Source organism: Falco naumanni, chromosome 3 (genome assembly GCF_017639655.2).
Source record: "Falco naumanni isolate bFalNau1 chromosome 3, bFalNau1.pat, whole genome shotgun sequence".
Taxonomy (NCBI): domain Eukaryota; kingdom Metazoa; phylum Chordata; class Aves; order Falconiformes; family Falconidae; genus Falco; species Falco naumanni.
Window position 1 is genome coordinate 69745628 of NC_054056.1, and position 14072 is coordinate 69759699.

A 14072-nucleotide genomic window follows, 5' to 3' on the forward strand; every position below is an offset into this window, starting at 1 on the left:
CAATTTCCACTGTTGCTTTTGGAATGAGGGCTACCCATTTGAGTGGAACTTGTCAGTGATAACAAAGCCTGTGTCTTTGTCCTGGACTGATGCCTCTTGTCCTTAGTAAAAGTCTGTTAGTGAATACTGTGGTTTCTAGAGCATGGGATTGGCCCCCAAAGAGCAGATGGTGAAAGAAAATGGAATTACTGCTTTAAGCTAGCTTGAACACTGCAGTTACGAGAAAGAATCTTTCCTGCTCTTTGTGATGCACTGTTCCAACAACAGTGAGCCCCACTACATGGCTGTGATGTTAAAACATGCCCTTTTTTAGAGTTGTAGAAGCACTTAAGAACTGGAGTTGTGGCTTCACAAGGTAAATACAGAGATTCTTATCAGTCTGGCCACGCAAGTTACTGCGTGCTGTATACATGCATTGCTGATGATTGTGGCATTTACTAAGTATCTCCAGAGGAACTTCTCGGTACCTGTGCTATAATCAGCCCTTCACAGTAAATACCTTATATTCACTGTAATGGTTGTGGGTTGTTAATTTAGTCTCCAGGACCACAGTAGCAGTGGCACTTGTGGGGGAGACTGTAGAACTCATATAGGGTCGTCTGGGGAGTTTTCCAATGAAGGAGATCATAAATATTGGAGAAGTGGATGAAAAGATGCTTGACTTGACTGAAGGGTGCAAGAAATAAGCAGCAAGAGTGGGCAAAGTGAAAGACCTTGAGGATAAAATCAGTGTCTGAGCAATGATTCGAGTTACTGTGTTTCACAGACTCCAAAAAGGTAGTCTTTCAACAGGTCTCTGAATTACAAATTGAAAACTTCACTGAATCACAGGGTGGTCAGGGTTGGAAGGCACTTCTGGACATCATCTAGTCCAGCCTCTCGCTAAAGCAGGTTCTCCTGAGCAGTTGCACAGAATTGCATCCAGGTGGGTTTTGAATGCCACTAGAGAAGGAGACTCTACAGTCTCCCTGGGCAGCCTGTGCCAGTGCTCTGCTTCAATAGAAGATAGGAAACTTGAAAAAAATTTGCAGTAATAGAGTCAAAGCTGTTGATCAAGAATGTTTTGTATGGATTTGGGAAGTTATATCAGAAAAGTTTTGTCTTATAATTTTTTAATCTGTTTAGAAAAAAACAACCAGCTGACCAAAAGATTTCTAAGATATCTTAATCTGTCAAATTAGTTTGGCCTAAGAGGGATTTTTTTTTCTTCAGGGACCTGTTAGAATTTTCTGTAGATTTCATGTCTAATGAATTAATTGTTGTGTTGCAAAAGAGAACGCTTCTGTCTCTGTTAATTTGTAGGGTTACCAACTTTGCGTGGAGATAGACTGTTTGACACATTGTCAAAACATTCTCATCTCACTATAATTCTTGAAATCTTTAACACTTCCATTATTTTAAAAACCAACAAAAAGAAATTCTCTGTCTGTGTAGTCATTTTAACTATCTTTAATGAAGAGAGACTCAGTTTCATACTGTAATTTTCATGTGCTAACTCATTATATTAGTGTCTGAGCTGTAGGAAAATGTTTCAAGCTATTTATAGTAATTTTAAATAAAGTAAAATAAGGCTCCTGTCTTTATTCTGAGCCAGATCTACAAAAGTGGCTGCCTAGATAACTGAGGTTGGTATAAATGTGTAGTGGTTGGGAAACGCTTCTGAAAGCTGAAAGAGGCTGAGAGGTTTAAAAAAAATTAAAAATCACTGTACCTGCTTGCTGTTACCAGCATTCTTACAGCTGTTATGGCAAGAAGCTTCACAATTATTTAAAGTGTTGTTAAATATTGGAGTTAATTTTGTAGAAAAATATGGGTGTGGAGGGGGAGGGAAGAGATCTGGGGAAAGCACTCTGAGGACTAAGGAAAAAAAATGAGGTTTTAAATGCTACATACATACATAAAAATAGTTATGAAACATTACTTTTAATACTTGCATACATTTTCTGGGATTAGCAGAAGAGAATGAAACTGGGTTTATGTCTGTTGGCATGTCATGTGGTGGGAAAAGTGTGTGCCTGGGTGATACTGATGTAATCCTTCAGGGAAAAATGATAGTGCTGCACTGGGAAGTGGTGAAGAAGAAATGGAGATGTTCTTGTACCAATGAGAAATAGAATAGCAAATATATGGAAGGGAGGAAAAAATATCTGACAATGAAAGAAATGAGGGGGAAAAAACCTTCTGAATTCTAGGATAAAACTGCATTTCATTTATTTGTTTATTTATTTTGCTACCATTTCACTTAATTAGATAACCAGCTAAAGTCCCCAAAGCTTAATCTTTAATGTTTGGATTAATCTCAAACTTTGGGAATATACAAGATGAAAAAAATGTTATCTTCTGTCCTATGTAAAAGACACAACCTTTGACTTGGAGATGAAGTATTATGTTTTGATTGTGTTGCATCCTGTTTATTTTTACAACAAGTTACCTTATCAGCTATCTACGCCAAAGGACTATTGCTGAAATTACAAGTAATCCCTTCGAAATAATTGAAGAGACCAATTTGTCATCTGAAATATTATCTTGTCCATTTGCTAGTAAGATCTCTGATTGGAATTTTCAGAATTGGTTTCAAATGATCTTGCCCAGGGTATTTCTAGAGCAGGACCCCCCCCCAAAAAAAAAAAAAACCAAAAAAACAAACCCCTCAAAACAAACAAAAAAAGCCCCACTCCCAGAATCTGCCATGTCCAAAAAGTCTGTCTGACATGATGCTTGAATATGAGACAGTGGTAGTTTTCTTGTGATCCTGGACACCTTTATTTTTATTTTAACCTCAGAGGATATAGCATGTAAATCTCCTAAGTATACTTTTATGTTTTTGGATGAGATTATCTGGTACAGTTAAAGGAAGATTGCATTCCTGGATTTGATTTGTAAGGCTAATCTCATTACTAATACTCATTGTTTCAGAGCTACAGTATGAGTTCAGTAGTTACACTGGAAGCCCAATTTGCGGCAGTGTAATTTTTCCATGAACAGTTTACATTTTTCTGTTCACTCATTGCTAGCTCTTTTTGGAGGGAAATGGAAGATACAGCTAAAGCATGTATTATTACCAATTCTAAAACATTAAATCTAAAATGGCGTACCTAAACCCCATAGACATGGAATTTATTTGCCAGTAGCATTTCCTAGAAGCTGACAGTTTTTACTGCTGCGTTTGCTGATATGCGACTGGGAAAACTCAGATCCTCATGTGTATGTATGTTGGTGCTCACAGAAAAAGAATAAAACCCATGACTGAATATACTGTAGAACAGCCATGTTTAACTCTCTCTTGGTTTGCTTTTCTTAGGTTACAGTTACCATCCTGATGGGTAACAGTTGAATCTGTTCAATGTATAGTGAGGGGTCTTAGGATAAGAAATACGTTGTGATATTAAGGACACTTTAAAATAGAAGCTTGTCTTGAACAGGAAGCCTATTTTATGAGAATTTCTGTATTTATATTCCTTTATAAAATCCTCTGTGATTCATCTCTGATGACCAATTACTTTGTTGTGATTCTGAGGTTCAGTGATGGTAGTTGCACGATTTGTATGGCTGACAGCCATTTCTCACTGTAACCTGGTCAGCCCTCGTCCAGCTTGACTTGGAGGGGTCAGCCAGTCTTGTAGCTCGGAATAATGCCTTCAAGCAGGGTCAGGAGTTTGAGCCTCCACAACAACTGCAGATTATCCTGACCATTTTCAAGTTTTCCCCCCATGGGGGAAGACATGTTCTGTATTTTTGTTTTGAGATCTGGTTAGAAATTATTGGTTTAACAATCAGCATTTTGTCTCCTTCTGAACTCCAGTTTTGAAGTCACAGTTCATCTTTCTGCTTTATAGGCTGGAGGTCCTATTGAACTTGTTTACTGATGCCAAGTGATTGCTCATATTGGTTTAAATCTCTAAGGGAAATCAGCATCCAGTTGGAAGACAGCTGTACTGATGAAGACCCATTGATTTTTCTCTCCTATTCACTTACCATCAATAAGAAATGTCCTTAGTTTTCATGATACTTTTTCCCTGCCATAATGTTGCCCTGTTACCTGACTGGTCTCACTGTCAGGGCTGGTCTCAGTTGCCGATCACATTATACGTGGATATGATTAACAGCCTGATAAAAGCGTTTAAGTCAGTACTTGAGAAGCCTAGATAAAGATAATGCTTTATAGTGAGAGCTTGTTAATAATGTGTTCTATTTGATGAAAACCAATGGTAAAGAATTGCTGTTTTTAAAAGAAAAAAACTTTTATATCAAGGATTAAAGTTTACCTACTGTGGCATGATTTAGCAGTGTCCAGAAAAGGAGAGTTTAAGAAAATACAGACAATTCATGTTCCATTTTTGGGGAAAAATAAATCTTTCGTCTTTAACAGAACTTTTGCTTATCATTGGTTTTGTTATGTGGTTTTTTTCCCCCCACCACATTATTATCTGAAGTATTTTTTTTTCATAAAAAGGAGTGGGGAGCATGTAAACAAAATATTCTGTGTGCATTTCTCTGAAGTGATAGGCTTTTGAAAGATTATTAACTTAAGTTTAGGATGGTCAGGTTATTTTGCAAGGTCCCTGGAAAGAAGTTGGCATTTAACTTTTCTCAGAACTTCAGGAAAGCTGCTGCTTCTATTCTGAATTTTGTTTATGTATTTATGTATGAATACTAACACAGATACAGAGCCGTTATATGTTCTTTGTAATCTGCCTGTATTGTGACAAATGTTTCTTAGTAATAGTTGTTAAATAGTGTATTTTTCAAACCTTTAAACAGATGCTACCAAATACCACTACAAACCACCAGTATGGACTTCAGTTCTGCATAAATGGTGTGTTTAACAGGGCAAGTGTGGGTGGATTTAGGTGATGAGGTGGGAGAAAGGACTATGTAGAGAGAATGATAAGAAGGACTGAACAAATAAATGACACAAAATGGGTATGAGTTAGTGAGCTGCAAAATATTATCCTATTTTTGAAAATCTTAGATGAGTAATTGTCAACTGTGCCATCTGTACGTAATGTGGGCTTCCAAACTTGTGGCAATTAAAACTGCCTAGCATCCCACTCCAGCTCAGTATTTTATTCTGCGTACAAGTCAGTACTGAAGACTAATCTCCTATGACATTAATCGTCTCATGAGGAGAGACGGAATAAATCACAGTAGCCCTTCCTCTCTTCACTCATGAAGATAAATGCCATAACATGATGGCTGATCTTTGTTATGACACTAACCATTATATATTTAACAGAGATAGCAAAATCCCACTGACAGCTAACAAAAGAATTCTCTCTTTACACATTCTATGAGAAGGCTGTATTTCTTTAGTTCAAAACCATGACTTACCATATCTGCTCTGAGAGCAATTTAAGCAGATCTGGATTGTGCCAGTGGACTCTATTCTGTACACAATGATGTCATGATTCAGACTAATGAAAACTGACGTAAAGTAACTGTGCAAACTTCGGAAGGAAAAAAACTGCATAAAACCCAAGGACTCTTAAGACTCTTTAGTCTTGTCCATTCTGACAAGAAAGAATAACTCTCTTTTTTAAAACAAACAAGCAAGTAAGCAAGACCCCCCCCCAACCCTAAAAAAAACCCCAAAACAAAACCACCCACCAACCCCAAACAAACAAACAAACCAAGCCCAAAGCTTTCATCATTTTTCATTTTGTGGAGGTTTCAGTTTTCTACTTTTCCTCCAATACTTGAACAGGTGGGCTCAAGGAACTGCAAGCAGCTTTTTGTCATCTCTATGATTGCAAGGGAATCCTACTTTTTCCAGCTTTATCACTTGCTGTACACCTCTCAGGAATTTCCTTCCAGGTTTTCCATGCATTAGATACATTCTGGTCTTTCTCTCTGGGATAAAATTACTAAGGAATATTCTCAGTAATTTTCTGCATCTCTGCTTGCTTATTAATTTGAAGGGGGTGATGCTGTGTTATCATTCTGTGAGTGAGGAACGGAGCAAACAACTGAGTTGTGTTTATGGACTTCCCCTCTATGAGGTTAAGAAGACCAATGTGACTTATACTGGCTTTTCACCCAAGCATCAAAATGCTGTAAATTACCTGAGATAGTTCCATGCCATCTATCTCATGCCATCTATCTGACAGAATTGAAATGGAAGTATAAGTTTTACAGTTTTATGTTTGCTGTTGTTAACCACATTTAAGTAACATGGATAGAAGTGCTTTTTGTTTGGTTAAATATATTCCTGCTGCATGAATGGAGTCAATTTCAGTTGCAGCATGAAACTTGTCTTACCTTTCTAAGTAGTGAATTTTACCTCGATGAAACACTGAAAATGGCCCAAACTAATGTGTTAGAATTTTTAGGTAGAGTGCATAGTTTAAAATATTTTATTTGTATTCTGTTATCCTTCTCCCTAGCCCCCCCCCTTTTTTTTTTACTTTTTTTTAACTACTTTTTACTTTTTTGTTGTTGTTTGTTTTTTGCCTTATGGAAATCTTAGGTCTGTATCTTTAGGACACTGTCTAACAAGATAAGCTCTGATAGTAGAACAATGGCAAGAAAACTGGCATAACTGTCACCTCCTGTTAAATTTGGTACATTCAGAGAGTAGCCAGTAGGAATTTTATTTCTCACATTAAAAGTAGCCCTTACACATTACATTTGCCTGAGGAAACTGAGCGATGATGGCTTTTAAAATAAACACATACTCATTCTTTCTGATTTTTCTGGGAAGTTTTACTCCTCATAAGGTGTACAGCAAACCTTTCAGTGTCTCAGGAAAAAAAAAAAAAAGTCTGTATCAGCCTTTGATAGAGAAAACAGAATATATGGAAGCAAATGTGTTTGGGGTTTAGTGCTTCTTGGTATTTCTTTTTCCTTGTTCCCTTAGTAGTGATGAATGTATTCACACTAGTGATGGTTCTTTTCCTTTGTTATCTGTAATATAAAGGCAGCTGACAGGGCACTCATATCCATTCTGCTCCATTAGTTCCAGTCACCTAAGCATGGCCTTTCTTTATTTTGTACAGGGGTAGGTGCCAAAGGGGAATTTTTATTGCTGCTGGAATTAAAGGCATTTCAGCATCGTGGCCTGTGCGATCACCAAATGAGTGCAGATTTTGGTAATGTTTTTTGGGTGGCAGAGCTGTGTTTTGCTCCCTTCTCTAGAATAATGATTCATAGCTCTAAACAACTTTGGCCCATGTTTTTCAGCTGTGCACTGATACAGAAATTGAAACTTCTACTCTGAACTAAATAGACAGAGAATATGATCTACAAGCCATGGAAGGTTCACAATGCAATTTGTTCTCTCAGCACCTAAGAGCTACAGCGTCCTGCTAGCTAGCTATTTGGTATTGACTACCTAGGCAGCGCTTGTGTAACTAACTGTGTGTGTGTTTTGGGGAACCCATGGCAATAGACTGCATCTGTATGGATGTGCTAATGTTTCAGGAGGTAGAGGATATAGGAATGTACTGTGAGAGTATACTATGGTAAGGACAAAGGGGGAAAGGTATTTCAGTAGGGATGTGGAGACATGGGACAGATGGACGTTAGGGGTATCGCAACACCTTGAAAGATAAGAGTATCACTTGGAGAGTAGAGAAAGGCTGGGCAGAGTGAGAAGCAAAGGGGTATTGTGATAAAAAGCAAGAGGAGTTATGGCTTGCATGGCTAAGCAGAAGTCTGGACTGTGCTGTCAGAATTGAGCAGTTGTTCTGAGAATCTGGATGCTCCATGGCTTGAACTGAACTCATTGCTAGTAATCCTGCTGCTAATAATGGGACCCATACCGGGATAGAAAGTTCGACATCCTGTTTACTGGGGTGTGTATCTTTGATCCTGATCTTACAGAAATCTGGTAGGATTCTGTGTGCTCACTGGGTTCACCCTGTTGCAGTCACTGAGGTGTTTATGGATCTGTGCTGACAGAGCCTTTAAGTGAAAGTTCCTGGTTGCTCAGACATGCTGATTGCATTAGAAAAGGGAGAAATATGAAGGTTTCCTTTTGTTTCAGTATGTCGGACCAGATCAATAAGTTATTATAAGTCAGTTGTTTAGGGTTGAAAACTTTACCCTACATTTTCTGGTGTGATGTATGAGGCCATTAGCGACGGCAAGATGTTGTTGCTGCTTGCTAGAGCTTGTGCCTTTTAAAGGAATAACTGAATTGTATGTATAATTTTAACTGAATTGTAATCCAACTTCTTTTGAATTCAAAATGTAAAGTGTACAGTTTATCTGGAAGTTCCAAAGCACTGTTGCAGACTTTTATCAGTTTTAAATATGACATTACAAATAAATTTTAAAAAGAACAATAAAAGGGCCCAGGCATCTCAGAAGAAGCCTCAAACCAGGCAGTCAAAGCAATGGAATGAACAAACAAATCATTCAGCTTCTTTCTTGCTCTTTCCTTTCATTATTTTAGAAGATGATAATGCTTTACTTATCTGGCAGGTTAGCAAAGTTAGGTTGTTTCAGACCAACTTGCAAACAAATTACATAGTAGAAATTCTCTTGCAGGAAGCACCCACCAGGTTGCTCCCTATAACTCATGCTAAAGGAATTGTAAAGTGCCTTTGACTGAGAGGGCTGGGGAAAAATGTGGTTTTTTGGTGTACCTAAAAAAAGTGTGGGCTAGCTGGCATGCAGATTGATGTTAAAACTTAATTTAATGTATTTCAGCAGGTTTAGGTATTTTTATACATTGCTTACTTTGTCATGTTACATCTTTGTTCCTTTCCTTGCTTATCTGTAGTGATGCATGGATTACAGAGACAAATTCATAGTATGGAGCATACTGTGAAAGTCATGTCTTATGAAATGCACGTTCTACTCAGGTTTTATAAATTATTGTAACTGCAACTGCTGAAAGACAAAAATCCTACTGGGAGAATTACTACCGCTGTTTCAGCTACTTTTAATGTTTTAGTACTTGGAAACTACTCTTTACCTTTCTTTTAATCACCATTAGCCAGAGCTCCTTGAACATCTATTTGAGAACTTAAATATTAAAACAGGTTGCAATGCATCTTCCCTTCTTATTTTCATCGCTCTTTCCTCCTTTTTCATGTATCATTTACCCTCCCTCCTCTTGATCTTCTTGCTGTGTTTTCTTCATCCGTCTCTATGCACATACTTTCTTCCGCTACTCTATACCCTACCCTGCCCTCTTCATCTAACCATTTATGCATCTTTCTTCAAACAAAGGGCTTTGAACTTTTACCAGGCTGCTGATAATTCCCCAATGACTAAAGCTGTTAATCAAAAATGAATACAAAAGATTTGAGTGGGGCATTTCCCGCAATAGAAGTCAGTCCTCCTGTTAACCTCACACAAGCAGCTGGAAAAGACAATGCTGGATTTTTTCCAGGACACTGTTCTTGTACCCTCTTCGGGACTTTGTCTTCCAATTCATTAATTTAGTAATGGGTGGCTAGAAAATATCATATATTTTCTGCTTAAGAAGAGGAAAGTTATTTTTCTGTTCTTTTGTTCACCCTGCTGTCTTTGGGCAGTAAAAAAATGTCTATTGTGCAAGTTCAGCCTGACTTGTATTTTAGCTGTTGACTGGGAGCACTGGCAATAACTGTACTGTTCTTCTTTCTCTTCACAGATTATATAAATAATGTTCTAAAGAGAATTCCTTCAGTTTATGACTAGTCGCTCAGAATGTAGATTGACCAGAGATATGATAAAATGATCCTGATTTTTGTCAGCTACCTGACCGTCAGATCCCTGCAGGCAGCTTCCAGAGATGGAAGAGGCTCTGGCCAGTTCCAGCTAATTCTATGCTGGCTGTACAATCGGCATCAACAAGCCCACTAGACTGATCTGCCAGCTGCTTTTGGACCACAGCACGGTATCAGACCACACTTGGTTCTTGTTTAGAAGAATCATCTTCTGTCAGTGTAAGAACTGATAGCTGCAGGACTAGTGGCTGCTTCTCTGGCAAAGCTTCCCAGTTTCTGTGAGGAGAGTTTATGGGTGGCAGAAAGGCTGACTTGTAGTGCGCCTTTCGTTATGCTGTCCCTCTACTTGTGTTCCCTCTGGTGGCTGAAATGCAGACAGTTGAACAGATCTGATTGTAGTCACAAGAAGCTGTGACTGTAATGAAATTGATATAATTGATACAATGAAAGTCATCGTTGTATCAATGATATAGGTTCTCTTACAATTTTGTAGGTGAGCTGAGTATTCAGGATTTCTCATGCAAAGCTGAGAGTCTTGACTCTACTCTAGAGTTTTCTTGTTAACAATTCACTAGAAAGTGTTTTTCCCCCAGTGTGGCAACTGATTTTTTTGAACAGTTGTCCATGCACAGATAATAGATGCCACGGTGAGAAAAGGAATTTGGATTTCTTCTTGTCCCATATAACCGACAGGGCTTTTCCAATGAACCCCGGAATGTATATATTTGTGGCATCTGTGTAATTATTTAGTATCTGTGAAGTTGTGAGTTGATATGTGTAGGTGATACAAACAACAGTTTGTCAGGCCGCTACCATTTGCTGGGAGGTTCAATTTCCACTGTGCTTGGTAGGATCCGAGTCATCTTCTCTTTGATCCATTAACCAGGGTTTGAATGAACACCAAGAATGTATTCAGTGCAATGACTACTTCTGGTCTCTTCCAGATTGTCCTGATGGGTATCAGATTATTTGTCCCAGTTATTTAGCGGCTGTCCCTTTTTAAGGCTGTGGTTGAATGGCAGGAATAAATAGAGCATATTTGATCCTCTGTGGTAGAGGTTGCAGTCAGTGCAAACCATTCTTCTGCCATTGTCCTTAACAAAATATGTCAGAACAGTCATATTCTTCATGACAGTACTTTGGCATGTTTTAATTTCAGCATTACTAGTCACTGGCTGTATATGATATGAATATTGGTGGATGGAGTGGGAGGAAGGAGAAAGATATTTAAAACAGATAAAGGCTTCCTCCCTTTATGTAAGTTACTTTTTCTGACCAAGAAGCCTATGACTTAACTATGCTACTGCATTTTAGTGTTTTATTTGCCTTAAAGCACAGCTAGTAATTCAGTTTGGATTTCTAATATTATTTTTAAAAGTCTTAGAAATGCAAAAGGGATTGTGGGCTTTTAGCAATGTTAACGGTGAGATACAGAGACAAGAGACACTACTGCAATTATCAGTTCAGTGTATTCATTAGCTCACAGGCTCTTAAATAATACTCTGCTGTTTTCCAAAACTGGGGGGAGAAAATGTGATTATCATTAAAATGTTTTTACAAGTAATCATTTTATTACTGTTGGGTTTGGTTAAAACGGGATGGGGACACGGATACGACAGCATGGTGGGAGAGGCAGAAAAAAATATCCTTACTAAGGTTCTCTGCTAAATTAATCTTTGTTCTGATAAAGAAAATCAGGTACACAATAGCAGGATTTTCAACTTAAGCAGTGTTTGAATTGGAGAATTAATGCTTTTCAGTTAGGATATGAACAGTTCTTTAAAAAGCGGGGTTTAAAGGGTTTAAAGGGTTAGATGAACAGAATTAAACTCGTGGGGTATATGAACTGCAGCCCACACTACATGTCCAACGTAAAACAATTCCACACAACGGGCAATTGTTTGCTCCAGTACTTTCAGCCTGTCTAACATACTCTGCATTTCAGTTTGTCATTATACCCTGAATGTGTCCACTTCATACTGTGGTATTTGAAATCTGCCTTGTGGGTTTGATTAAACTTTCTGTAGTGGTGTTATGCATCTTGCTTGTTAGTTTCATTGTTGTTTGGTGAAGGTGATATCCCCTATCCATATGTCTGGTCATTGTTCCCACAACCAGTTCAGCACGGCTTCCTCAGCACAAACTGCTCTCCCTTCTCCCATTGTCCAGAACAGGGTAACTTCTGATGTTTGCATAGCTTCATTGTTTCCTTCCCTTTATTGTCAAACTCACGTGGTAACACTTGGCACTTTTACTGACTTTTATAGAGTAGGATGTGATGTCATAGAGAAGGGGACAGGGCTACCCAAATTTTCTTAATTGCAGGGAGGAGCTGCCCAGGTGTGCTGAGGGGCCTGTACTCAGGAAGAGAAACAGGGAATCCTCCACAGTGAGTAACCCCACTTTCAAGTGCACACAGTTTCCTTCATAGCCGTGTCCAGTACAGTGTAGTTTCCTCTTCTGTCCTTTCCAGTGTGCCCTCTGGAATGTTCCCAGTTCAGTTCTCTTCTTTTTCCTTTATTTTGGTGTATTCTCATTTTACCTTGTCCTTTGTCTTCTTTCTGAAGGTTAAAGTTTCCATTTTTGTCTCTTCACACCATTAATCTTTTCTCATCCTCGTCTTAATCTTTATACACATTGTCATTTTTCCAGTGTGTCATTGTGGTTCTGTCACTAATACATCGTATCATTTCTCTTCTCTTGCTGTGTAATGGCCCTTTTCCCAGCCCTGTGCAGTTCCTTCCATCCTTACTCGTTGCCAGTACCCTTTCCTACCCACTCTTCTTTCTTCTTTCAAATCACCTTTCGGTTTTCCTTTCCTGATGGGTCTCTTTGGAATCTTGCCTATTGATGTACATGAGATAAGTTCAGTTCAGCTCCCAGACCTTTCAGTGCAGCCCTCACTTCTGCATTTTCCTTTGTGGAACTGCAAGATAAAGGATGCAAAGCTCATCTGTAACAAAGAACCAAAGGATTTGGTAAACTGTGTTTTGGCTGCGAAAGGGGAGAACAGGCAGTAAATCGGAACTGTAAAATGGCAGCAGAAGGCTGAGCTGGTCAAGTTGTAGTGAGGTTTTGGCTTTAGGTGAGCTGCTTGAATTACAGCCCTGGCTAGCACCCTTCACAGTTTGATGACTTGCATGATAAGATGTGGTGGTATCTCTAGTTCCCAGTGGGCAAGTATCCATAGCAGTAGCTACTTTCACAATTGCCATCATTTGGTAACTACTAGAGAGAAGCTCAGGTCTGCGTGAATTTGGAAACCAAACTGATTTCTTTTTTACCCAGGGCAGAATACAAGTTTTAGCTGAGATACGTTGGCAAAATGCTCTGGGAAGCTTGATTGCTGTGGCCTGTGCTGCACCTTTTACTGCTGATTGAAAGGTTTCCTTTTCCAGGGCTGTCAGTCTGGCACTTTACATGAGCAAAAGAGTGGCTGGCTGTTTAACAGCTGAAAACTGATGGGGACAAAAAGGAAGTGGAAAACCAGAAAAGTTTGTACAAGATGGTTGTATCTGGAAAGAGGAGTGGTTTACTTTGGGTTCAATTGGAAAAGGCAAAGGAGTGGAAAACTGAGCTGAACTGGAAAAATATACTGCACTCTGTCATGTAGCATCTTGTATGCTGTTACTGTTCTGACTACTTCATTTTTCATTGTTTTTAGAAACAAAAAGCATTTTAAAATTGAAACTTACCAGTGTCAATTCTCACAGGAGCTCCTGTGCTACAAATGGAAGGTTTTAGCCAATTTTGTTCCTGAGGTCATGACAAAACCTAAATATAGAATATTCAAATGGCCTCAAATAGTTCTAAAGTAACAAAAATAATAATAAAAAAAGACTAGCTGTCTCTTTGTTTTGCTTTGGGTTTGGGTTTTTTTTTCCCTTCTGTCTGAAAGGAACTCTGTTGCTGTGTCATAAAATCAGTTGCATATTTCAACTCATTTATTTGGAACCTGGTAAGAATATTTCCCAGGCAGATGTAGCAGATGATGTGCAAAAGCAGCAAGTAAATCTTATTCTTGCTGCAGTTTCCTGGACTGTATCTGGCCTTCCAACAGACAGAGGACTCCAGTCTCAACACTACTGTTCCCTGCCTTTCACAAATGACTACATAAAAACTGCATGATCTCATAACCTTTCAGACTAACAGGACAGCTGTGTCTCGTCACTTAAACAATTATTATTTCCTTTCAGGCATTGGAAAAGTACCCCAACTCACCAATGACTGCAAAACAAATACTGGAAGTCATTCAGAAAGAAGGGTTAAAAGAAACAAGGTCAGTGTTCATATGTACTGTATTTTTGTTCTCTTTGAAAGCCATCTAGGAGTGGTATATAATCTTTATGAAACCAAGTGCTGTTTAATGGCTGAATTGATTTCCAGTACCAAAGTGGGAAATATAGCTGGTGA

General features: G+C 38.6%; 1 protein-coding gene across 2 annotated transcripts in view; it reads left to right on the forward strand.

Annotated features, from left to right (window-relative positions):
* Positions 1-14072, forward strand: part of ASXL3 (ASXL transcriptional regulator 3) — a 133092-nt gene that overhangs the window by 10912 nt on the left and 108108 nt on the right. The window contains exons 2-3 of one of the 2 annotated variants that reach the window (XM_040587655.1): positions 11985-12048; positions 13856-13938. In XM_040587655.1, coding sequence (XP_040443589.1) covers positions 13883-13938 — 56 coding nt within the window. In that variant the 5' untranslated portion in view covers positions 11985-12048; positions 13856-13882. The remainder of the gene's footprint in view (positions 1-11984; positions 12049-13855; positions 13939-14072) is intronic. The other variant, XM_040587654.1, reaches the window with a different exon arrangement.